We start from the raw sequence: 27,955 nt of genomic DNA, 5'->3' as shown, positions 1-27,955 counted from the left end.
CCCAAAGAGTACCTCCAATATACACCTCAAATCCGAATATGATTGTTAAGTGTCAAAAATGAAATAATGTACACTAAATGAAAAATATTAACTATGGTGTTCAGGGACGCAACAACTAAATTTCCAAAGGGGGGGGGGGGGGGGGCGGGCAATATACCTTTTTATAAAGAATCATCGATCTCCCCTATTGAAGCGGGGGTCCGGGGGTCTTCCCTCGGGAAAATTTGATTTTTAAGGTGGAAAATGGTGCTATTTAAGCAGTTTTATTATCTAAAAATTTATTCCACAGCACTTTCTTTGCCCCCGTTTGCCCCCACTTCAAGTTTTCAGAGGGGGGGCAAAATACCCTTGCCCCCCCCTGTTGTTGCGCCCCTGATGGTGTTGATACATTCTACAAACTGAGTTGCCAGAATAAATACATATTGTAATTTTATATATATAATTAGATGTTGAAATTTTGGTGCATGGTTACAGTATAAGAATGAAGGGAAAAAAAAATTTACCTAATAAGCTTCAGAGGTTATCAGTGTTAAATATTTTAATTTATTTTATTTCCTCTAATATTATTCTTTGAATATTTTTCCTCATATAATGACTCCTTTGAATACTAAATATTGGTTTGTATTTGAGGATTTGATTGGCCCATCCCTAATTTTAATACTTTTAAATACTTGTTGCTTCATGTAAGGTATTTCTGCATATTATATAGCTGCTAAACTAAAAAAGAAATTAAAATTAGGTAGGTTAGCTCATCAATTGAAAAACAACTACATTAAAATGAAATTACATGAGAAGTCTTTATAAACTTACACATATGGGTAATTCTCATGGAAACTCGAAATTCCTGTCCTAGCAATTTTTACAATAATCCTAAGCGATTTAGGATGGTATTTTTTTTTTTCGGAAAGAATATCATCAAGGCTAAAAATGTTGGTCATAACTTAGGAACCGTACGGGCATTTGTGAAGAATAATAAATATATAGTACTCTGAAAATCATTCCCTCACTATGTCCCAAACTCCAGATTAAAACATTGTCTAAAGTTTTTATCGAAAATTTCTTAAAAAATCTGTTTGCAACTATGGCTTGTCTATTGTAAATACAACAACTTTTCAAAATTTCTCTGAGTTTAGGATCATAAGTCATGAACAAGTTGTCTAATGTTGACTTAACATGTGTCCCATGAAAAATTATCATTCCCTCACATCATTACCAACAGTCGATAAGTATGTATATTCTTGAGGACTTTAGTAATAGTCTCATTAGTTTCTGATAGTTGGTAGTATGGTCACTTGTTCGAAATGGCAAATTGACTTCAAGCTTGTTAAAGTACTTGTTGGAAGAAGATGTCATTGTAATGTTTTAAAGATTACATTTTAAACAATCATTCCATCACAGCGAAGAATAAAGAAGGTAATTGTAATATTTGAATTTTGATGACATAGTAAAGTATGTTTTTAAAGGTAGAAAGCGTAGAGAAAAGTTAGATGGTTACAAAAGGTTATGTTGCGAGATATTTTAGGTTATGGTTTATTTTGTCATTCCCCTCACCGTCATTCCCTCACATTTGATTATTTTCAGTTATATTATAAGTTTGTTCAAAATAATGTTCAAGAATCTCACTAAGAGATTTTTAAAATTTCTAAAGAAGTACAACATTTTTGGTAATTTTATATTGATAGTTTATTGTTGTAATTGAACTGTGATTAGCCTACTACTACGATAAGAAAAAGTTTTGGTTTAAGTATTCTTTTACTCATCTTCAAGTTGCAATATTAGTTTTAATTCATAATTTTTAAGTTAATGTAACATAGTAGAATTCTAAAGATATTTAAAAAATAAATAGTACGATTTCATATGAAAAATGAATATAAACATCATTTCCTCACCTCAGTCATCATTCCCTCACATTTGATTATTTTCAGTGCTCATAAATTCGTTCAAAACTCATTTATTCTGGGGACCACAATATTTTTCACTTCTAGTAACATGAGTACTACAAATTTAAGAGAAAACAAAGATGAATTTATTTAATTATTTTTCATTAATTTATTGATATGTAATTTCGGGATTTCATGAGAATTACCCATATAGACTTTGACACAAAAGTAAATAAAATGATGTACCTAATCTTGATGCATTATAACGAGACATTGAAAACTATAGCATTCACAGAAGCTTTAAAAATTAGTTTAATAAAATGTGCAGTAATTTTTCTACAGTATTTTTTTGAAGTTTAGGCCTATGTGTCTGTTTCCAAATGGATGTAGGAAAATTATGATGCACATTATAGAATCTTAGGATTGTGATATGATTAAGTATGTAGATTTTGTGTTGGTTTGAACGTACTGCATAAGTGCCGTGATGCATTAGTTTGCTTGTGTAAATGTTGAAGACATCAATGGCATAAAATTACTGTTTTATCTTTCTCTTTTCTTACTAAAAACCATTAATTTTTGTACCATATAAAATATAATTCAAACACTTTTTAAGCAAACAGTTAATTCTAAGCACATTACTGCTGACTAATATATATTTGGTTTTGACATGTTATAACAAATTAAGTACACTAATGTTAGATTTTTACCTTCAGGTTTTATTAATAATGATTATTTTTAAATTATTTAGCAAACAGTCATGCTTCTAGCTTTACTAGTTCCCTAAAAAGGTGTATTAGAATGGTTTTACTGACAAGAAATTAATTCTTATAGCATTTTGTTGTTAATGATTGGTTTTGTCTTTTAATTTGTATCTGTAGAGTTTTGTTTTGCATTTGCAAGATCACTTGTGTATGAATAATTGTAGTTTATTTTTGTTTGATTTGCATTGTAACTGTTTGAAATACATCAGTCACAGCTTTGTGAACTTCATTCCCATCACAGATGGAAGACTATTATGAGAAGTTTATGGTGTAGGGGACAGTTGCCAGAAATACAGTAGCTGTAGCATTCTGGAAAGCTTGGTGAATTTGGAAATGTGGGTGTCAAACTTGTATAAATCACACTGATGTTGGACTGATGTGTTTGCAGTAGTAGTTGAAAGTTGTGTTTGTATTGTGAATAATTAACTGTGCAGTGTGTTAACACAAGCTTGCTCAAAGTGTGCTCCTTCCTCCCTTTGTAATGCTGCTAATTTTAGTTCGATGTCAGTTTTTGGAGCCAATAGCTTGTGAAGGTTATGTTGTTGTTCCAGGTCTTTGCAAAGGATACACTGTTGGATATTAATTCCAATAAGAGCTTTCAGTAAAATCACTGGAAGGAAAGTAATGTGTGTATCATACCTACCTTGTTGCTTGGAAACACGTGTTTTGGAAGTATGTGAGTGTGTGTTACAGACTGCATATTCACTCAAATTGATAATAATCGCATTTTGTTCTTCCTTTATTTTATATTTTTTTTTGTCATTTGTGTGGTAGTACATAATCAGTGGTGGAATCTGCTTATCGTTATGTATATTACATCCAACCAGCTTCCTTCCCTTACTAACAACCCATTTCAGTCTACAACTATAAATAACTCCAGTAGATGTCCTTAAGTAAGTATTCACCTGAATTTATTTTTTATAATTCTTAGGGACAATATTTGTGGTGTATTGTGGTAGAACTGAAATAACACTGAAAAGCAATTCAATACACCATATAACACACATGCGACTACATACACCATATCATATGGTACCAAAATTAAGCAGCATTTAAACAAATCTTTATTCAAATCACAAAAAAAAATGTTATCTATGAACACTGGATATTCATTTCATAAATTTTTCAAACACCAAAGGTTTCGCTGATTTTTATATTCGAAATGAATCTTTCTTATACAAGTTTATAACAAATTATTTTTTTGTAAAAATTTAGCAAGTTTGACAGAATAAGTGTCATGGTACATGTTAATGTCATATTTTTTAAAGAATGTAACATCATTACGCAAATAAGAATTTGTAACAATAAAAATAACGACAACAAAATCTCCTGTTTTGACTTAAAAATAAAACCATAATATTTAGTCTTTAACAATGCTACATCATGATGCCAATAAGTTTAGTTAATGAATTTATTAAAACTAGATGCATTAAATTTATTTTATTCAGTTCACATTCTGACTCATTTATGTCAATACTTTAGTACTAAAACATGCCATCACTGGTATCTTTCAAAATTAAACAAGGAATTTTTTGATGTTTTTCATAAATATCCTGAAAATATTTTTATGATAAATTGACTCTGTTTGTCTGTTATAATTATGTTACCATTACGTTGAATCTTTTTCAACTCTTTAAAAATAGAATTCAGCTCTGTGACAGTGGACAAATATGCTACTTACAAAAAATATTATGTTTATATGTCTCAGTTGTTTGTTATCAATGTGTGCCAGATGATATAACATTACATATAATTAGTCAGACACAAAAGTAATTCTACACTTTTCACAATTACATGTCATAAATTTCTGGCACTATTACAGGTTTTAATTTTTTTTGTGTTTCCTTCAAGGCTAACAGAAAATTTGCAAAAAAACTAATACTGCTGCCACAAATGCTGCAAGAAAACCTACTGTACAAACAACCAGTTATTTTTTTCTGTTTGATAGCTATTAAAATGATACGTACTTGAAAAACCATTGTGTGCGTGTGTGTGTGTAAGGTGCATGACACAATTACATCATCTATAAATCACAAAGCCGGTAGAAGTGAACACAGCACGGTTTATGATTACAATTCAATCTATTTTTGATTGAACTCATGGTATGCTGAATAATAATCACAAGTGAAAATTGCACCTTTAACATACTCATTAGAACTGAACCTTCTTGAAGGTGTCTGGTGTGAAGTTGTTGGGAAAAACCGTTGAAATGGTATAAAATAACTTTGAGTAGTTATTTGCAAAAAAAAAAAAAAAGAGCGGCTAATTTAACAACAAAATTTTAATATTTCTCAGTTGGTTATCATGAACTCGTATTGGGGCTACCTGTAAAAAAAAAAAACATTATCTTATATTGGATCTAGTCTGCGCTCTTGTTTACTCTTCAGTACACACTGAAAATTTATTACAATCATTCTGTCTTATTAGTCGATTTTCACTCCGGTCGGCATTTACGCCATTCCATGTTTGGTTCATCACGTTGACATGCCTGTTAAATACTCTTGTAACTGTATTTTTTTGTAAGCTGTACAATGACGCAACCTTTCTTGTTTCTTGAGAAACATAATGAAGACAGCAGCAATCAACAGTGGCTTAAGAAGCCACGTCAAGGATGCTTGTTCACAGCTCTCCATAAGCAGATATGCAGATGGAATACAGGTTCTCCCTGTGATTGGCTAGTCCCCATGTCACCAACGGTCAAATAGGCAGTGGAAGGGCATGACTGACCATTGTTGCGTTAGCTTGAATTTTAACTTTGATATTTCTTTTGTATCCCTTCCTGCTTACTCTCCGTTATACTTTACATGAATACTTATGCTTATAGAAATCAGAGATTGTGTACATATACTTAAGCCCCCATCTAGGGCCATCAACAAGGAAGGAAGGGGGGGGGGGGGGGTGGAAAGGGACAGATTGCCCCGGGCCACAAAATACTCAACTGTAAAGGGGGCCACATCTAAAGTGAAATAAAATAAGGGAAGACACGGTTCATTAACTGAAACTAACACTTCTGTGTAATGCTATATTTAATTTTATGAGCTATCAAACAAAAATATGAATATAATTGTTTAGTTTTAAAATAATTTTTTTTAATACAAAAGTTAGTGATATTAAAATTTTTTTTTAAACATTGTCATCTTTTTTATTTTTTCTGAAACAGTAACCACAATCATTCCAATACATTTTTCTAAACCAACTACATATAGGTCTGGTGGTATAGTCCTATCAAGAGAGGTAGAAGCCAGGCCCCAGGTTTCTCTTCTTAAATTTCGGGTGAATAGTGTGTAAACGGCAAATTTGGGCTGATGGATTACAAAAACTATTTCTTTTAGGGGAAGGGGCCATAAACCCAAACTCTGCCCCGGTCTACAAAATGTCAGTGGGCGGCCTTGCCCCTATCCTTTAAGCCATGATTATTTCATGGATTCTTTTCACTCTATGCTAGACTCGACTGTTATGTACGAATACAAGCTACATTTGAGTGCTCATTGAGTGATGCCAAGGTCAGAGACATTTTATCCATTTGACTGAGTGACATGTGATTCAGTTTCTCTGTTTCTCCCTGTTTGTTACTGGCTCAGCATGTTCCAGGACGTGTCCAGAAATCTGTGGTCCAATCAGCAGTGTAAAGCAACTGTTCACATGTTTCGAGTCCACTTTGCCGCCAAATGAATCTGCAAAATACTATCCTTCAATTATCTCGATAGTCTGTAACCAATTTTACACCTTGTGAATGCACTAAGCCTAATCTACCTATTTCATGCAACTCCTATAGTTACAGACTTGCAACTATTATAATAAAAACATCAACAACAAATATTTACTATATAATATTCTGGTAGCTTAGTGTACTTTCTGACTTTATAACTAACTCCTATTTTACTCACTATAATGCTACAGTGATTGTTTAAGTATAAAGTGATTTTTTAAAAATATTTTGAGTAAAATACTAACCGAAACTTTGTTAGTAGCACTTGAAATTAAATAAAATTATTTTAATATCACATAAAATAATTTCAACTACATACATATGTTAATTTTCTTTAAAAAAAACCTAATTTCGTTTTGGTTACCTACCTAGTTCCATGCTGCAAATTTTTTTTTTTAACAAATTGAATTACGTATTTCATCAAACCTTTCTCATTCAACAGGTAGGTAGTATACATTGTGAATGGCAGAATTCACCACTGTTAAGATGATGCTACAGGTTAAAATATTTATCTGAATCTTGCAGTGTACATATTAAAAAATGTGGTTCATGTAATTGAAACCAACAGTCACTTTATCTAAATATTTTTCAATTTTTAAATAGTGTGTAGTAAGCTGTGATAGTTAGTAATTCCTGGTTTTGAAATTTTTTTTAATTTTAATTTATTTTTGGTGTTGCAGAATGTAATTTTCAGTTATTTAAACGTATTAGCAGCAAAACATCAAGTAACTTAATTATTATTGTCATTAGGAAGGGCTGTTTTTGGAATTTTGAGGCCTGAGGTAAATAAAATTGTGAGAGCCTTTCAGAATTGTGGGGAGTTTAAAAAAACTATATATTTTTTTGAAACACAATACTGAGGAAAAGTTACCTCCTAAGTATAAAGTAAACTGAGGTAGCAAAATTAAAATCGGTTGACATCTTCCAATGCCACATCGTACTAAAATTTAATGGAAATTGACAAAAAAAATTGTCATTTTTTATAATATTGGAAATTCTACAATTAACACTTCCTAGTTTGTTATACTTTTTTTTATGTTTCAATAAAATTAAATAAATAAAAAAATCAATATTATTTCAATGTTTTCCAGTTGTACATATCACATTTTGAAAAAATAAAATGCTAACTTTTTTGACGCACCATACTATTAAGTTTCCCAGTTACGATTTTGCAAGTGCAATTGGACCCATTCAGAGAGGGCTTTTGGAATGCCAGGAACACAAGTGTGATGGTAATAGATTATATAAATAATTGTTGTTTAAAGATCTTCAATACCTACTATTACAAAGAAAATACACATTGCTCTTATTATTTGTCATGTAAAGAATGCTCAGTAGTTTTATGTAAAGTTAAAGAAGTCAGTTTTTTTAAAAATCTAATTCCAAATAATTTTGTAGGAAAAGTGGACTTTTGAAACATGTGCCCTCTTTCCCACCCATAAATGCGGCCCTGTGTAACAATAATAATTTGATGCACTTTTGTCATCATGTAACCAAGATGTTTTTCAAAACCAGGATAGTAGAATAAATGTTTTGTGAACTATAAGTAGGCGCATGTATTTTTTGCGAAAAGATTTCTTGACTTGCTAAGAGTAAAAACACTGTAACACTGTCTGTGTTTTGTGATTGGTCGAGTTTCATTCAGGCAGGGCCGGCGCGTCCATACAGGTGAACTAGGCAACCGCCTAGGGCGCAAAGTAGCTGGGGGCGGCGCAGCACGACACATAACGATTATTGAAACTAGATGAAAATGGATCTTTGTAACAGTTTGGAATGTTTATATTGATATAAGTAATTATTTATAGTCCACGGTGACCTGTTTATGATTTGTAATAAGTAAAAAAGTAAAAAAATAAACACAAGCCTGCTTACATTTGATTGTTGATAAAATCTTAGGCTTACGTGATGTATTTTGAGGCAAGGAAAATTTTTTTTGTGGTGTCCATTGGGATGGGGGGTGGGCATTAAGGTTTTTCACCTAGGGTGCCAATTTACCTTGCACCGGCCCTGCATTCAGGCACATGTTCACTGTTAGAACACCAATCACAGCCATTCAGAGCGGAAGCAAATATGTCCTGAATGGCGTGATTAAACAAGGCAGTTGCTTCTCTTGCAGATGGTCACCAATTACAATTAAAAACCTCTAGTGCGAGCATACCTTATTGCAGTCTAATGAGCGTTCAGATTTTTTCACGAAAAATACATGGCCCTAACTATAAGTTATACTTTGTAAAGATATAAGTTTAAGTCAATTAAAAGTTGTTTTTTTTTTTTTTGCATAAAAGGTATGGTATTTGAAAATGAAGAATTTTCAGAATAAAAGTCTATATGCAGTGTAAGAATCATTTGAAGGATGTATATCAACATAACATTTATTTTGTAGGTATAAAATTTTCATCCTAGTCAGAATCTGTAAATTCAATATCATAATAGATAATGTTTGTATGTTATATATAAAAATATTATTATTTTTGGTAATTATTAGATTCACTGCAAGTTAACTTCCACAAATCACAAAATATAGTTCTGTTGTAAATTTTTCCAGTAACTCCTCTTTCAAAAAATTCTCGAATCCACAGAAAGTATGATCCCAGATTTATTGTACATTGAAAACATATTTTCAGATTGTAAAATAACAAAGTTCAAAGCTAGGCTCCTAATAATTTTAAAAAGTTTTTATTTTCATTAAATCTCTTAAAAATATTTTCCCTAGGACAATTGCAAGATGGACAGTGGTAGTAATTGGACTTTAAATACAAAAATACTGTTGTGTACTACCATACCAATATTGTCTTAAATCTGCAAATATGTTGTTATTAATTATTTTAATTATCAATTAATTCATGTTTGAATATTAATTTTTGAGTCAAAAAATTATGAATCCTTTTATACTTCTCAATATTTACAGATGGTTAGTTATTATAAATATATATATATATATATATATATATATATTTTCAGTTAATTATATTTTTAGACAGTTATTCTTACTATTTTCAACACAATTTTTCAAAGTTTGTATCATAGACATGGTAATGGTTCTGTATCAGTATCACGTATCCAAGTTTATCCCTTGATCCTGCTGGTATGATTAGGTATACATTAATCTTGTGGTACATGATTATAAATGTTTTAATGTAGTATGTCGAAAGATACTGGCCACACAAAAACTTGAATATCTCAATACAAGCAAATGATGTCAGGTGTTGTGGAACCTTTTTCTTTCGTATTTAACTTACTATCATAATTCATTATTCTGTCACAAGAATCCACTGGGTACTTGCCAAGTAAAAAACGAAACTTCACAGCAGCACATTGTTTGTGAGAATCAGCAATTTTTTCCGTGTCACAAGTGTACTAAAGACACATACTCAGAACTGCCAGAGAAACCACACTCGTCATTTTCGTGTGACACCACTTTTCAGACTGACTCAGGAGAGGTTCTACAACAGGTCCCTAGCGGTGAAAACAGGTGTTACAAGTCCCTGATGTGCAACATTATGATTCCTGTTATTTTTGGGTCCCCCCTTGTATTGGTTTTTGCCTGGTCAGACTGTGATGATTTGGTGGTTTGGTGAGAAGCTTGTCGGTTCCTTTTCACAGATGCTGAAGATTGTTAATTGGTTCGGACAGTGGTAGGCATGTTGAGGGACATGGATTTTTTTACTATTTTTGATTGGCACCATCCATCGTCATGCATTTCTGGGTAGCTAGCGAGTAGCCGGCCTTCAGTTTACGCCAGGCTTACCTTTCTGTGACGATATCAGTGATGTATACTGCAACTGTCCTCTGGATCGTAGTTTATCAGTGGGGATTCGACGAATGTCACAGCAAAGTTTTCATAGCTCCACAAACACACATTATTCTACCACCAGTGATTACTGTGTGCATTGTGTCTCTTGCATTCTACTGCACTGTTAGCTTTACTAGAGACAGAAGAAACCTTTGTTTAGTCTTGCTTTCTTTGAAGGCATGGCTCTCAAGGCCATGTTGATTTTTTCCATTTTCTTGTCATTACTTTTATTGATGTGTAAATATCTTACCTCTCAGTGTACTGCATTTGGTAAGAGTAATTCCATGAATGGAAGTCGATTGGAACGGAAATGTGTAACCACGGTGTGGCTCTCTGTGTGAATGGTGCAAACCAAAGTTCATAGAGAAAAAGAAAATTTAAAGGATTAACTGTTAAATGAATTTTAACAAGACAGGCAGTGTTTTAATGAAATTTCTTGTCAAAAATCAGGTCCAAAGCCGGTGTTTAGTATTTTTTCAAGTTCCTTTTGCTTTTTTCAGAACTGATTCATTATATAGTTGAACCTTTTTCACTCTTCAGATGGAATGATTCAATAGTCGACATAGCTTCTCCGGCAACATCAATAAATGTATTTGAAAACATAATTTCCATATATTTATCATTCTGAACATTATTTTAAAGAATCTTACACTAAATTTTATGTTATAGTTGCGTATTATAAGTTTATTTGCAACATAAGAACACATGAATTTACTCATTATCGAGGTTAGAAGTTTACACATCACTGGTGAGTACTGAAAGACTCGCTCACATTTTTTTAAGGGCTATTTCTGTAAATTCAACGCTACCTTTCTTGCACTTGTTCTGTTACTAATATTTTCAACCAATATACATAAAGTTTAATATAATGTGTCTAAAAAGTCACGCATGTGATAATGATTACGAACACTTGCGTGACATTTTACACCCATTAAATGACACTCATGGAATTCCTTATGAAAATATTGATGACAGAACAACAAATGCAGGACAGGTATTATGTTAATATTTCTATAAAACCCCTTAAACAATTCTTATAAAGATAAAATCAAACCAATCTTTAGGTACCTAAATGTGGACATACGTTATTAAAATTATTGCAATTGCTATGAATGGTTATTATTAATGCACTGGTACTTAAAAAGTGATGCACATTGCTTGGATTTGAAGCACCAATTGCCTTACTAACTTACCTGTACAAGCATTATAGGATAGAATAGTAAGTTTCAGAAATGTGTAATGCGGTGAACATCTTAGAAGTGAAAATTTTATAGTTATACTTTCATGTGACCACTGAGTGGTGAATTCATTGTCATCATACCTATAAGAATTTTTTGAAACAGGCATTGTTTGATATCTTAAATATTTGCTGAAACAAGTTTTACTTATTTTTCAACCTTGAGGTAGTGATTCATCAAGTAATGGTTTCTCAAGTATAGCTTATTATGAATTCATTTTCACAAAAAACTTACTGTTGTTGCAAAATTTATAAAATTACTTATTTTTTAAGAATTCTTAGTCAATAAAGTAGTTTTTATTCATCTATTTAAGTTGTTCTTTACCAAGTGGGCTGTAGTTGACATAAACATTAATTTCCTTGTGTCATAGTTGCGGTAATGATGAAATTTTGATGAATATGGAGAATTACATTAAAATATAGCACAAAAATCCAAAGATGGCATATTGTGTTTTGGTTTTGAAGTGAATATAACATTTCTTAATTTTTAAAACCATTTTTGTATACATTGATCAGTTTTTAAAATATTAAAAAATAAGTATTTTTCTTTGTTTCTACATAACGGAGACAATAAAACTTATTAATTAAAAAAAGGAATCATAAACCAAATAAAGTTTTGTAGGTTTGCTGTGCAGTGACTTTTTCAAACACAAAAACATTTTACTAAAAAAAAAATTTTGATGACCTGATGACCAAATAGTCATTAGTTTGAGAAATATGTTTTCTACAGATATGAAAAGTAATAAGGCATACATTGTGCGAGCCTAGCTAAACAAATCATTACATTAGTAATCAGTTTCTCCTAAAGCGTAAACGCACATATTTCAATAAATGACCAACAGTACAGTGGCGTAGCGTGCCATCTCGGCGCCTGGGGCGGGAGACCCATTTTGCCGCCCCCATTCTATAGGTGCTTAATTAAAATTAAATTTCACATGCAATGAGGTACCTTTTATTGAAGTTAAAATAGGATGAGCGGTTTTACAAGCGGATTCTACGGGCCTTATGAGCAGCGAAGTCAGAAATAACTTTGTCAAAATCAATATTAGCAGCCAATTCTTGTTCAATCGACAATATAGCCAAGTTTGATAGTCTAGCGGAGCTCATAGTAGATCTGAGGTAATTTTTTATTAGCTTCAACTTCGAAAAACTTCTCTCACAACTTGCAACACTAATCGCCAAAGTCAAATATATACGAATCAAGATGACTATTTTTGGAACCGAAATTCCGAGATTCAGTTTTTGAATGAACTGGAGGAGCTCCAGTGGTCCTTTACCACTTATATCTTCCTCTGATTCAGAACAGGCAACAACAACAAACTGCTGAAGATGCTTCCGCTCCATCTGAAACTCGTCCTTGTCGATGTCTTCTAATACATGGGAAAGATCACACTCGAACTTGCTGTCCAAAAGTTTCGCTGGCATCAAAAATCTGAATTTGTCCGATATTTCTTGAATTTGCTGGAATCGAGCCGTCATTTCTTGAATGATCTTGTCGAATGATGCGATAATCTCTCGACGGATTTCCTGTTCGTGAGACAAAGCTGCATCTTCAGAAGATTCATCGCCATGTACGGTTTTTTCCTGCGAATTCTTCTCGTTTCGAGTTCGATTCCGAGTTTTTCGCAGAGAGTCTTAGCAAAGTCAATTGCTTCTTGCACGAATCGGTCTCTACTTTCCACTAAGAGGGTTTTCAAAGCGCAGAGTTTCTGAGCACCCTTATCCACACTTAGTCCTCGTTGCTGCAGGTAAATCTGTGCGTCATCTACTTCAGGTAGCACTGCAGCCCCAAAGCCAAGAAAAGTTAGGAAGTTAAATGACTGCATGGCTGTCAGGAGAAGACTGGCTCCCGATCTTGTTTCGGAAGTTTGAGATGAATCTGTTAATTGTTCCAGTACCTCAAGAACTACCTCAAACTTATTTTTAAGCATCTTGACAGCTACATGTCTAGCGCTCCAGCGCGTTTCAGTGACTCGTTTTACTGCTTGACCTGTGATGGCAACCAAAGCGTTCCATCGAACAGTTGATGCGGAAAAGAAGGCAAACAGCTTCTCCAGAGTTCCAAAAAACGTCACGGAATCCACTGATTCAGAAGCAGCGTGTACCCCAGCCAAGTTTAGTGAGTGGTTTGTGCATGCAACGAATATAGCTTTCGGATTCAGTGCTTTAATCCGGGCTTGAACTCCATTGTGGATCCCTGACATTGTGGCAGCATTGTCATAAGCCTGTCCTCTCAGATTCTGTATGTCCAGTCCGTCTGATGTTATCTTCGCGATTATATCGTTGCTGAGATCTTCTGCATTTTTTCCTTTTGGTTTGAAGAAGTCAATGAAAGGTTCTACCACGGCGACTTTTTCTCCTTCGATATGTACGTATCGCAGAACTTGGCTCATTTGGTCATTGTGGGAGATGTCTGGTGTACTGTCAAAGATTACGCAATAATATTTAGCTTCTTGAATACGACGGATGATGGTGGATCGAACTTGCTGTCCCAGTAAGTTTATAAATTCATTCTGGGTTTCTGGAGATAGATACGAAACTGAGACTCTTGCTCCCAGTTATATCTTTGTCAGGTGTTCCATTAGAAGAGGGTCGTATTTAGCTAGGAGGTGCACTAACTCCAGAAAGTTCCCGCGATTGCCACTATCATCTCCTCGAATGTCTTCTCGATGTCCTCTGAAGGCCAGATTCTGTTTGGCTAAGAACTGGATAATATTCAGCAACCTGTACAGTACATCCCTCCACTTCTTTTCCTCACTTTAGAAAACTTCTTGTTGTTTCTGATCGATGGTTGCTTTACAGTTCAGGCGAACTTCCAACTCCTTCCATTTCAAGAAGCTCTGTTCATGTTCCAGGCTATTTTCATGGTCTCCTATTCTTGGATTTAGCTTCCACCATTTGTTGAATCCTTCTTCAGATGCGAAGTTAGAGCCGTAATTGCCAAACAGCTTGCACGAAAAACAATACAAGGATTGCTTCAAAGGCGAGTACGCCATCCATGTTCGGAGAACCTTTTCGCCTTTAGATAATGGTTTGTAGAACCACTCTTTGGTTAGTTTTCGGGTACCGCCTTTCGTTGAAGTCCCTGAGCGAACAACATCGGCAAATTTGGAATCGATGTGCTGTACTGAGTCAGATCCGCGACGTACTAGAAGCGTTCTTACTTCGTCGGTCATAGGAGAAGGCCAGCAACCTACATCGTCGAGATTCACATCTTTTATTTCGGCAGGAGCAGAAGGCACGATTTCAATTATGTCTTCTTTGGCAACATTCACTTTTTCTGCAGGCTTATGACTAGATGCTTGAGGTACTTTTGATGAGTCGACTTCGTCTTGACCCTGCTCTGTGGTGGGACCAGAACTACTTCCAACTGCGACGGCAGGTACGTCTTCTTCTTGTACCTGTAAAATAAGTTATGTATTCCCATGAATATTGGCCGGAGGACACGTTCGAATTTCAAATAAGTATTTTATCTATCACAAAACAAAAGTGGTTTTGGTGACGGCGCGGTTTGCCGGGCTTATAGGAAAATTTACAAACAAAATTGATTTTGTATGGAAGCTACCTTTTTTAGAGTTTCCCAGTAAAAACTGACTGAGTAAGCCATGTTATAGATGTTATTAAAAGATAAAATGACGAGAAATTTGAGAAAAATTGTTGGTGCCATTTTTGAGCTAAATGAAAAATTATGTTTTCTTTGTATGACAGGTACCATAAATAATCAAGTTATCCAAAAACAAAACAAAAATATTCCTAGACTACTACTAGATTTACAAAACATCACCTATTGAAGTTTTAAATTAAAGTAGCAGGACAAAATTCAGTCGTAAACTTAAAAAGATGTACCTTAACTCAATGTAATTTATGTTAATATACTCCATACTTTTTAAACAATAATCAATGTTCAAACAGCTATTAGAGCAATTTTAAGTGTATTATAAAATAAGATTTAATGAACGAGTGTGACTCCGTACTCGCAGACAAACCTAGGTGAATAGGTTTTTCGAGACTAATGTAAGAAATATTGTAACTTTTGTAAACAATAAATATATAAATAATAATAATAAATAACTGGAGTAATTCTAGGCCATGCATGATTCTAGATGGAGGAATCATATACCTACTTACACTGGAATCACTTCCGCTGCTGCAGGATGCCACCGAAGACGTTAACGTGGCTTTCGAACCAGAACTGGAACTAAAATATTTCAGTAATGCACCTTGAGACTTCTTCGCATCTGCTTCTTTCTTAGCCTTTTTTTTTTTGCGGAATTCCGCACCGCTTTCTTTGACTCTTTACATTTTCAAAAACTAGTTCAAAGATTGGGTAAAGTTCTAAATATTTAGTTTTAGAAGATTCAACAGTATTTAAAAGATCGAAACACAATCAAAATGACTTTCGTTCCGTATCCGAAACTCTCGCGAAATAAACATACGAGTAAAGCGTGATTGCGTAACGGTACTTCACGATGCACTAAAACAAACAAAGATCAGTAGGTACTGTAGCATGTGTGCTACAGCTGCTACCTTTGATAATGTTTATGTTGGCATAAATGGTTAACGTATTTTATTAATCTTTCGGATGCCCTGGTAATACGAGTTATTTTGGATTTAAGTTTGTTATATGTTGTTTTAAAAAAGAAATTTGTAATTCTTGTTTAGTCTTAATATGTTTAAGTTATAAGATTTTAAGTTATTAAATTGGTCTGGAAAGTTCGAGGACACTACCGAATATGTTGGTAATCGCTGCGCTAGACGGCGCGCGAGTAGAACAGCTGATTGTGTGACGTCAGGTGAGACGGGCGAGCGGAGTCGCCTGTTAGGCCCAGGCGGGCGCGCACGTGAAGTAAAACGCGGGTTGGCCATGGTGATGGTTCCACATCGAAGTAACTGTATACGAGTGTTCCTTTTTGAATATGAGCGGGGTTCATTTATATAATTTAGAACGCTTTGGTACGATGAACGCGAGTGGTTGGTGAGGCGTGTGTGAATATCGCGAGGATTTTCCAAGGATGAATTATGTGCGCCGAAATAAACTCCAAGACGGTATGGCGAAGGATTCGTCATATCCGTACAAATACCTGCAGCTACGGTAACGTATAATGGCAAGGGTTTGCCATTAAAAACACTCGTGAGCAAACGAGTGTATTTGGTGATCGGACATCTCGACGTCAAAAAGCAAGTAAGTGCCAGCCGTGCCACTGCCCCGTTGACCCCTTTGACCCCTGGTGCGAAAATATAATTTGTGGATTTTTGGGATTTAAATTAACGGATTAATAAAACTGAAACTGGGATTTTACGTTCAGCGTGTTTCACCCAATCCCTGCCAGACCTAGAAGAAAAAAGGCGTTGACCGTTAGAAAATGACTTAACTGAGAACGGCTTGTAAACCCATAATTTGTAATTTGCTAAATTTTTGGTATATTTATTTGCATGTTAAGGTGTGTCAACTTTTTGCTAGATTTCGCCTATGTTAATTGGTATTTACAGCGGTGATACGCCCGGTGCGTATCTATATTTGTATTTGTATTAATATGTTCTTATATATTTTTAATGCCTTTTTGGTAATTATATTTAATTTTCGGAGCTCCGAAGTATATGATGAAATTATAATTTTTGGGGGAATTGTTAAAGTATTTTTTTAGTATTATTATATAGCTATTTTTTTATAAGTAGTAATAGGGTATGTATTTTATGATGGATGCGCCGATTTGTGATGAAACGATTTTATGATATATATATTTATTAAATGTTGTCATATAAATTTTGCGTCTTTTTAACTTGCTGCCTCCTCTCACTGTTCGCAACCTTATTAGTATTTTTAAGACTGCTATTAGTTTCGGTTTTAATTTTTTTTGGGTTTACCTGCGCTCGCGGTACGGGGCAATATAGGAGTTTTACTGTGTCCCGGTTTGCGGAAGTTGTTTGGTTTGCCCTGGGTTAAGGTCAAACTTTACAGTACAATGCGTAGTACTAAATTCAATGAGTGCGAAAGAGAGGCATCGACACGGGCCGACGCGTGAAACAAAAGATTTTGTATGAGTAATTAACATAATAAGGAGTGCCGCTCAACTCGGCTCGCGCGCGCCGGGCGGCGCGGCGTGATGCGATGTTGCCGTTCGTATGTAAACAAACAAACGTTATAAAGAGCTCTGTCAGTGATTTCGCAGTTTTTCTTTTAAATAAATATTAAAAAATAGTTGGTGCGCAAAATGTTAGATAAAAATGGAACATTATAGTGTGTCTGACACATGTAATGAATGAATCATAGATCAGATCTCAACCCGCTTCACCGGCGACCCGCCCCCGCGGGCTGCCGCCCGGGGCGGGCCGCCCCCTCCGCCCCACCCACGCTACGCCTCTGCAACAGTATTCACTCGTTGGATGTTTAACTATAACTACTTTCAAAATTTACAGCTCTGTTTCTTAAATGTAAATGTCTCTACCGTTTAATTTCAATCAATAATATATATTAGAATTAAAATATGTTTTGAAAAAATAATTAATATTATAAGCTTTTGAAATAATAGTCTAACACACTTTAAACATAGGAAAATGTATAAACTTCATAAGGTTAGAACCGATACAACATTAACATACTTTCATTGCTAGTCCCACACACTATCGACTACGCTACTGTACACAACATTCAAATTATTTGTTAGAGAATAAATTCGGCATCTTTACTTTTTTATTACGTTTTAAATGTTTTTAAAAAATACACAATAAATTTAGAATCATTAAAATTTTAATAAGTTTGTTATGATGTCTTATGAACACACAAAGTTATCGCCACTGCACACCATCATGTCCGAGTGCCTCGCTCCACGAGGTGAGAAGCAGCGTGAAAACAGCCTCTTGTGCAGTGGCAACTGACAAACCTGGAGGATTACATAAGCATTGAGAAGACCACGTAAAATATATTAATATAATCAATCTTGCTAGAAATATTTATCAGATGCATAGGAATATCGTTAGTTCATGAAGTACAAATTAGGACGTATAAGTAATACTTTGTCATCCATTACTTTAACAAGTATTTATTACTGCTGGTTTCAAAATTATGAATTCATCATGCTAATAAGTGGTTTAGAATATGGAATACTCAACAAAGTAGTGCTGTTTGCCAAAAAGTCCATGATTTTTAATTCCATCCTAAATAACTTTTTATTAACTGAACAATTAATGGTTACTAACTACCTAGGCCAATAGGGCAATCAGTTTTGAAATTAATATATTGAATGCATTCACATAGCTGTAATATTTTATTTTCTTTTGATTTGGATTACACATTGATAGTTTTTTAAAAATGTACGTATCTATACAAATTTTTCACATTGTTTAAATTTTTTTATTTAATAGTTAAGTGTTTTGTGGAAGTTGCTTTAAAAAGTTTCTTAGCTAAAGTTTACATAACACAGAAAGTATTATTTTAGAGAATAATGTTTTTATCTTATGGCAGTTTTTTAATTTTAAGCCTTTTGTGAAATCTTGGAAATTATTTTATCTATTTGTTTCTCTCTCTTTTTCTTCTCTTCCCCACCACCTCCTGCCTAAACCACCAGCTGCCCATGATGTGCGACCCGCCGCCTCCCCAGGTAGCACCGCTCTATTACCCCAGCTACCAGGAGCTGGATGCGTTTCGGCAGCAGCTGGCCGGCCAGCAGCAGTCGCTGATGGAGAACCGGGGGGCGGCGTCGCAGTACCTCGGCCAGGTCCCGGGCTCGCCCCAGCAGAGGCACTCGCTGCTCCAGGGCCCCCAGCCGGGGGTGTACTCCTCTCTGAGCTACCCCCCGACGCAGGAACAGACCTTCCAGCAGCAGCTGCTGCAGAGGCTGCAGGCTCTCAGCGGCTACCCGCCACCCGCGTCCTACCCCGCAATGACGCCGCCCGGCGGCTACTACCAGCAGGTGCCCGTGTCGCCGGGCTTCCACGCATCACGGCCGTCCTCGTACGCCGGCTCCCCCGTGCTGCCCCACCGACAGTCCCGGCCGATGGACGATGCCCGCGACGACCGAGCCCAGTTCATCCGGCCGCTGTCGCAGGTGGGGACGCTGACGGCGGCGGACGGGGACGGGCGGGTGCGGGTGATAGTGCCCGTCCCGGCGGGTGAAGCGGGCGACCACCAGCGGGCCTCCACGCCCACGGGCGCCACCAGGAAGCTGCAGCAGCGCAACGGGCCTGCGGAGCAGCTGGCGGCCACCTTGGCAACCCTGAGACCGTCGTCGGGGGAGGGGGAACGCCGCGGCCCGCCGCCCATCACCCGCTCCACCAGCGAGAAGGTGCCCAACCGCAGCGAGCTCATGTCCCAGGTGCAGAGGACCTTGTGGGCGAGGCACACCACCAAGTGACCGTGTTTTGTCTCGTCTCTGTACCACCACCTCGCTGGCCGGCACCATATTCCTCGGTTTCGGAGTGCTCATCGGTGCTGTTTCCTCCTTCGTAGCAGACAGTTTGTTTTCGGTTATTAACCTTTTTTTTACGAGGCGATGTGACTGTGAAAAAAGTAATTTATTCCTCATCCTTGCCACGCCACCAAGTGACCGCGATGTGTCTCTATACTTGAACCTCACTAGCAAATGCCACATCTGTCAGTTTTAGAATTCTCATCAAAACATTTCCTTGCTTCGTCACGGACATTTGATTAAGTTTTTTTTTTTGCCTGTTGACTTTTTTATGACACAGAAATTTTGTGTAATTTTACTTTCCTCTGTGCTATCATTGTTACTGTTGAAATTCCTTGTGCTCATGACTAATGCTGCAGCGTGTCACTCGAGCTGATTACGAAGAGACAGTTATTCTGAAAAGTGATATAGTTTGTTTATTCTCTGGGAAGATATTTGAAGATCAAAAACCTTGTGTTTGGGGAAAGTGTGTTTGTTCATCCACCATTGATGGAATACTTTTTTTAAAGATATCACAATGTTGTGTATGATCAAGAAAAACAGTGCCTCCTTTTAAAACAGAAAATATTTTAGATGTTAATAATCCCTTTACCCCTCATTCCATCTGCCTCTTTAGTTGTATAGACAATTGTTTTAACTTTGAAGTTAGTGTATTTGTGCGACGAAGTAGTTGTAGTGTCCATGTACAAATAATTGTATGTTTTTTTTTTTGCAAGGGGGGAAAATTTTTAGCAGCATTCTTTAAACACATTTGGTTGTGATCAACATAATGAAATCTGTTTTGTTTGTTGGTTAAAAGACATACATATTTGCATTGTAAATTAAAAACCACAGGTTATCATGTTCAGTTAATCAGAAAATAATTTAAAAATTAAATTACTCTTTGTTGATACATACAATAATCTTTTTTTTTTTTGTAAATACTACCATTACATATATGTTTTGTTTCACATGTACAGTAACTTACTATTTTTACTTTATTTAGTCCTTTTTACAAGACTATAGGCCGTCGATTAGAAGTAAAACATTAAATTAAGGATTATGTTCAATAATTCTAAATAAAATTATGATTACTGTCAGAATCAGTGAAAAACAGGTCTACACTCAATCAACTTAATATTTTTCTCCATATCTTATTCATACAGTCTGTGATAAATCTCATGTTTACTTTTCTCAAGAATGAACATTTTATTTTATATTATTTTCGTGGTGATTTTTTTCAGGTAGACTCTTCACTTTAAATCTAATACCCCACCATAAATGCATATTGATATAATGAAAAATTTCCAAAACCTCAGAGCAGTTTCAACCAAAGTAGAGCAATGGGTGTGAGTACGGATAGCAACGATATCTTGCTATATTGGAAATATCGATATTTCAGGTTAAAATATTGATAATTTGGTATCACTATTTAGTGCTGATATTTTTTTTTTTTTAGATGAATATTTTGTTCTGATAATATTGAATTTGAATAAAATAAACTTTTCAGGTAAAAAAAATATTAAAATGATATATAAAAGAAATGACAGAAAAAATAATAAAATGGTAGACTGAAGACTTTGGAAAGAACATTAATATTATTTAAAAATACATATAAATATATAAATAAAAATATCAATAGTTATGCTATTTTTAGTTAATTATAATTAAATTACCTATACAAGATTTGTCTCTTACCAGCAAAACCAAATACAACTAAGTAATTTTTCAATGTTTTATTATTCATTATTCTCTTTCCTATGTGTTTGTTGGCTTCTTATTTGCTTAACATCTTCACAAGTGTTTAACAATAACAATCCATAACAAATACCAAAAAATTAAAATATTAAGTTGGAGGGAAAAACTATTGAAACATACAGAGAAGGTATTATTGAAAAAATAAAAATTAGTTGTATTCACTTTTCCTTGAAAGAGCTAAACTTGTATTAGGTAATTCCTTTGTACTGGCTTAAGTGTATGTTTAATTTATAATTTATAATAAGTAAAGCATGGGTAAAATCTTGTGTATTATAATAGACAATATATCAAAAATATCGGTATTTTCAGGCCGATATTTTATAATTATTGATATAAATCAAGCGAGGTATCAGAAGACCGCTATATCAATGCATTGAAAAAACCAAATTGTTATTAGCATGCAGTTTAAAATGCTGGTCAATACCTTTTATATTTCCTGTGAGTTATCATGATTTCATATTAGAAAACATCTTTCAAAGATGCCTCATATAGTGTCACAATTTCCCCAGAATTTTATCATTACCAGGTATAAAACTAACCCAAGTATAATTTATCTGGAAAGAATATCAACATTTCTTAAGACAAATTAACAAAACCATCATCAAAATAGAAGTTCCAGTTCGGCATAAACACATTATTTAAAATGAGTTTTGAATTTTTTTTTTCCAAACCATTACTGTGAAAGATTTCAAAAACCAAGACTAGAGAAAAATTAAATAAAACTTCTGTGCTACGTACACCATCAAATTCCTCTTATTTATTTTAAACTTTCTAAATATTTTTTAAACTTTTATCAGAGGTAAATTTTTATCTAACCCATCATTACTGCAAGTGTTGGAAATAACAAGTGTTCAAAAAAAAAAAATCAAAATTTTTTTTTTTGCAATAAATTATCAGATCTGTTATAATTTATTGTAAAACTTATAAACATCATCCTAAATCTTTTGCAAATAAATTTTTCATGAAACAAACTATTATTACCGTAAAAACAAGGGTTAAAATAAAAAAAATTCAAATCATCCTTGGTATCAAATTTGTTTCGATTTATTTTAAACCATATTGATATTATCTTGAACCTTGGTCCAAGCAAATTTTTTTACCACCATGTGTATGGGATGTAAATTAGTGTTTGAAGGTCAAAAATGCATACCTGCCTTATTAGGCACAATATGAAATTCTCTCTAAGAAATTAAATGATGGATGCATTAGTTAAAAACATTAAAAACATTTTCACTGCATGGGTTGTGAGAAAATTATTGATAATTTTGGAATATTGGAGAACATACAGGCAGTGACAAGATTATTATGGTGAATAGCAATAAAACCTAAATAACACCTAAAAACATGTCAGTGCACTGCATAACAGCAAAATGCAAGTTAATACACCACAATTGCACTGAAACAGTGGTGGATTTACAAATTTTCAAGGTATAGGCTGTAATGGTTTTGCCACCCTTGCCTCAACAATTTTCATGTCCTAGATTATTTTTACAATCCAACAATTTCGTTGAAATTGCATGTAAAATATTTTTGGGTATATTTTTGAGCTAATCAAAGTTCAATTATGTACAATTAATAAGGCGTGGTAATGCATGCTACTTATACTTTAATGTACATTTGGTAAACGTGAATGGGTAAATAATATTTATTGCGCTTACAAACAGTTAAAAATAATCAACTCAGTCAAGCTATAAAAGTTTGTTAGAATACCTTTTTGTGCGATTTTTTGTTGGCAAAATCATTGATGATATTGTCGTAAATAATCTTGTTCATTATATAAAAACCATCCAGTTCACAGACTCCAATCAGTAGTAGGACTGGCATGTATGAGTTAATAGTGGGAAGAGAGAAATATGTTTTCTATAATTTCGCTCTTTTCACTCAGTCGAAGTGTGGGCAGAGGGTGCAGAGGCTGATTACTGATTGGGGGGCAGCGAACTATCTGCTTTACTCTAGAATATGGAAGTTTGCTACACGGATTCACAGAACGTACAATGACAAGGGAGAGGGGAAAGTCATCGGCAAAATTTGTTGCAGACTTCTATCTGTAAAACATCAGAAAACAGAAAACCGTCATGTAAAAACCTTTTTTATTTCTATGAGGTAGCAAAAAAAAATTAAAAAAAAATTTTGGTCTCCAAATTTGCTGCCCCAAAAATCTGCCACCCTAGGCTCAAGCCTACTCAGCCTGCTGGTAAATCCGCCACTGCACTGAAAGGCAAGTTATATTATGGAATTAAGCAGCATTCAACCAAAACTTATTTTAAATCATAATACAAGTATATTTTAATGTTTGAGATTCAAGGAAGAAGCATTATTTTCCAACAAAAATTGTATCAAAGTGCATGAATTAAAAAAATTAATTTAATTTGTTTTATTGTGCAACTTTAATTGAACCACTTTTTAAACCACAAATGCTCGTCAATTAATTTTTATTATTTTGACTGTATCTGTTTTAGACCAATTTATTACAAAACAATATTTTTAAAATTAAAAAACAATAACACCAAAATCTTCTGTTTTAAAAATGAAATAAGACTAAAAATAAAACTATAAAATCTTGTCTCTACGTATAGTTTGTAATGTACATTAAGTTCTCAAAATGTTCAAGAAAGTTTGTAAAAGTTTCCAGACCATTTCCAGAAGAAATAGGTACATACTTCGGAATTTACCTATGCCTATAGGCTGTGCCGAAAGGAATTTTTGAAATATGACTTCACTTTACCTTTCAAATGTGCCGTGGTTGGAATGTGGTAGGCCCCTAAACATAGACTGGCTGAGACCACACTCTAAGTAAACACAGCAGCTGAGTTACCATGCATACATGAAAATCACTGAAGGAGAATCAGCACCTTGGAATAATGTACAGCTCAGTTCAGATGCGGGAGACCGATATCTTAATTTGTTTTCTTTTCTTTCAACATTTTGTCAGAAATGAAATAAATAATAATAAGTGTGTGACTAAGCGAAGACAAGGAAACCAATAATGCACATTTAAATATGTTATATTTTACTGTCAAAAAATTGATATTGTTCTTTTCCTCATGAGATTTATAAAATTAATTATGACAAAAACTGAAAACGTAAGCACACGCATTTGTTTGCTGATGGTTCAACACCTCACATTTTATTCAGGATGTACTGTCCCAACTTTTCAGCCTATTTACTATGTTTTTTTAAGGTTGGCTACGTTACTCCTCAAACCGATATGGAAACCAAATCATTTAAGGAGAACGTCCAAAACTTAAAAAATGGCACCCCCACTATTTGAATATTTCACCTTTTCAATTATTTAGAGTTTTAACTTATATTTTATGAAAAATATTAAAAAAATAAATAAATGTCAATTATTTATCTTGGGGTGTACGAACATTCAGAATTTTCAGCTTGAACCAAAAATGTTATGTTTAGTTTTAACGTCAAGAATTTTTGATGTGTAAACATCTTAGCTCTTGGTATACAGCATTTGGTAGGAGTAATTTTGTGAAAATGGAACGGAAGTCAATGAACAGAAATGTGTCACTAAGATGGTGGACTCACGTATAGCAACATAAAACCCTATGTAGTCACTTTTGTAAACATTAGATTATCTACAAAACATATTGTTTTGCAAATTGAAACTTTATGATAGTGACACTACCCCGGAATATAAACTAAAATAGTCATTGTAAAAAGTTATCACAATTTTTAAAATACGTAATAAAACTGGCATTACAATGTGTATAATACATACCTATTCTTCTTCCTAACTCCCAAGAGGCTTAGTATCATCGTGTTAGTGTGTGTTCTTGATAACTTCAAAAGGCGTGGTTCTAATCTGGTCACTACCAATAATATATATTTTTCTTTATAATATAATAATAATAATAATAATAATAATAATGACGTTGATGAGGATGATTATGATGATGATAATGATGATAATTATTATAATGTTCAATAAGCTCAGTAAGGTTAAGTTTTGTTTGCATGAAGTATTTACAGACTGATTTCAATCGTTTAAGCAAAAACAAATATAGAAACTTACAGTAATTAGTGTTATAGTATGTATGTGTTTTAAAATGATTCAGGTAAATTTTTTTAGTAATGCCATATAAGATATAAGTATAACTTCTATCGTGTACGAAAATTTTGTAGTATTAACTGTTAAGTGAATTTTAACAAAATTGGCAGTATTTAAATAAAATTCTAATTTCGAAAATCCGGATCAAAGACGGAGTTTCATCGAAGCCGTATCTAAGAGTTTAAAATTTCCAGTTGTTTCGTGCTGCTAATTGCTATCTGTGTTTGATGGTGGCAAGCAACATGTACTATTCAAACAGCAAATTCTAGTGGCGGCCGCAGAAAGTACGTGTGTGATTCGCATCCAGAAATGTTGGTATTTGAGAAGTGAATATTTTATTTATTGGTTTATTTATCACAAAAGAGTTTTACGTCAAATTTTGTGTCAGATTTCCCTGTTATAAGTTTATTTGCAACATGGACAACATGAGAACACATGAGTTTGCTCGTTACCGAGATTAGATGTTTACACAATACTGGCGAGTACTTAAAGACTTGCTCACATTTTTTTCCGTAAAGTTTTCTTTGGAGTGGCCAACTGTGCAGGTAAATTTTTTTTCCCATGCACAGTGAAGCATTTCTTACTAGACTGCTGGCAGCCTCTGTTGCCAACTGAAAGGCCTCCTTATTATTGAATCGAAAGTATTTGGAAGCCATGGCATTTTGGAATTATTGATTTATCAGTTTCTGAATCAATATACAGTTAAATGCATCCCAGATGCCAGTTAACACACTAACAAATGTCTAGATTTCAAAACTTAGATGAAGTCTGGACAACCTGATTTCACGCAGTCAACAAGATGATTCCAATTTCAGTTTATTTGTAGTTGTAAATAAAAATAAAGTTCAAGAAAATTGAATGTAAGGAAAAAAAATTGATATAATTTTCAAAAGAGGCAAAATAAGTAGAGTACATATCTGGTTGACATCATAAAGCTACAAACAATGGAATAATGTTACTGATTTCTTTAAGATAATTAACAAAAATTATAACATTAGATATAAATGGCTTCCATTAGTTATTGCACAATAGAAAAAAAAATACTGTGAACATTCAGATGTAATACCTTAGAATGAGGTGAATAGGAACTGTGGGATGAATAGGAACAAATCTTGCATTTTTTATATTTTGATGTATAAATATGACATAATAAAAGTTAAAAATTTTGTTCTATGGATTTTATTTGGAAAACACTCTATGACTGAAAAATGTAAATTGTTCAATTTGTTATCCTGGTAATGTATTTCTCACTGTAGGCCAGTCAATAAGAGGCAAAGTAAGCACTTTTAACCAGCAGACCTGAAAACTTGATGTAAGGGTAATACTAGGACGCTCAATCGAATGGTGCTAATTTTTTTGAAATCGGACGTGAAGTTTTAGGAGAAAAGGGTTAAAAATAGGTTTGAGTAAGTTTTTCTCTGAATCTAGGTGTTTAAGCGAAAATAGTTTCAAACAAAAGTTGTGGAGAATGAAAAAATACATAAAAAAGGTTCCTAGGGCTAGGTCCATCTTCGTATTTGTAAACATGAGCGAGAAATATTGGAGAGATTGTAGTAAAGTGTAATTGTAAAAGTATGGCTAGTGTGCGGGCGAGCGTACGTGTGAACTAAACACAAACGAAGGGTCTTCAGCAATTCTTGGGCCTCTCCGTCATGACGAGAGAGTGTGAGTGAGAGACGGAACCATTTGACCTTTTTTTTTTATTATCTCACGCGTTAGCGAGTATTTCGTCTTTGGCCGTCAGGTATCGGCGTATAAGCACGCCGTTTTTAAATCGAATCGTGATGCTTATGGCAAGTCGTTTTCTTATTTATTGTCAAATATAGTGAACAATAAATAAATAAAAATAAAACAATATTTCATTTTAACAGAAACTAATAGTTTCCGAAACCATTTTTCTTCAGCCAAGAGTAAAAATAATGAAATAATTTCGTGCCTGGACATAAAATTATTTGCTATAATTAATTGATATAAATTTATGCCTCACAAAAATTTATTTGTTCATCAAATTGTATACGTATTATTTTTAAGATGAAATTTAAATTTAAATATTATTTCTAATAAATTATGCATTTTATAAAATTTTATTTATAGATTTTTTGCTTTTGCCTTATAAAATATTTATTGGTATATCAAATTGAATACAAATTTGCAAAAGAAGAATTTTATGTCTATACATAAAATTTATTCAAAACATACAGTAAAGGATACTAAAAACCTGGAATTGATTTTTTGTCTAGATATAATTTTAGTTCATTTTTATTATGGTATAAGAAAACATTAATGCATTTTTTTCAGCTTCAAAATCGTTAGAATTGTAGGAAAAAAATTTAATGGGCCACAAAATAATTGGAAAGTTAAATTTGATTA

At 33.9% G+C, this 27,955-nt stretch overlaps 1 protein-coding gene across 3 annotated transcripts in view; it reads left to right on the top strand.

Annotated features, from left to right (window-relative positions):
- Window positions 1-23,925, top strand: part of LOC134546247 (carboxyl-terminal PDZ ligand of neuronal nitric oxide synthase protein-like) — a 765,750-nt gene extending 741,825 nt beyond the window's left edge. For all 3 annotated transcript variants that reach the window (XM_063388932.1, XM_063388934.1, XM_063388933.1), the window contains one exon: window positions 18,946-23,925. In XM_063388932.1, the coding sequence (XP_063245002.1) occupies window positions 18,946-19,731 (786 nt within the window). In that variant the 3' untranslated portion in view covers window positions 19,732-23,925. The remainder of the gene's footprint in view (window positions 1-18,945) is intronic.
- The last annotated feature ends 4,030 nt before the right edge of the window (window positions 23,926-27,955 follow it).

The sequence above is a fragment of the Bacillus rossius genome, chromosome 1 (genome assembly GCF_032445375.1).
Source record: "Bacillus rossius redtenbacheri isolate Brsri chromosome 1, Brsri_v3, whole genome shotgun sequence".
NCBI lineage: Eukaryota > Metazoa > Arthropoda > Insecta > Phasmatodea > Bacillidae > Bacillus > Bacillus rossius.
The sequence above is the reverse complement of the archived record's forward strand: the minus strand, read 5'-3'. Positions and strand labels throughout refer to the sequence as shown.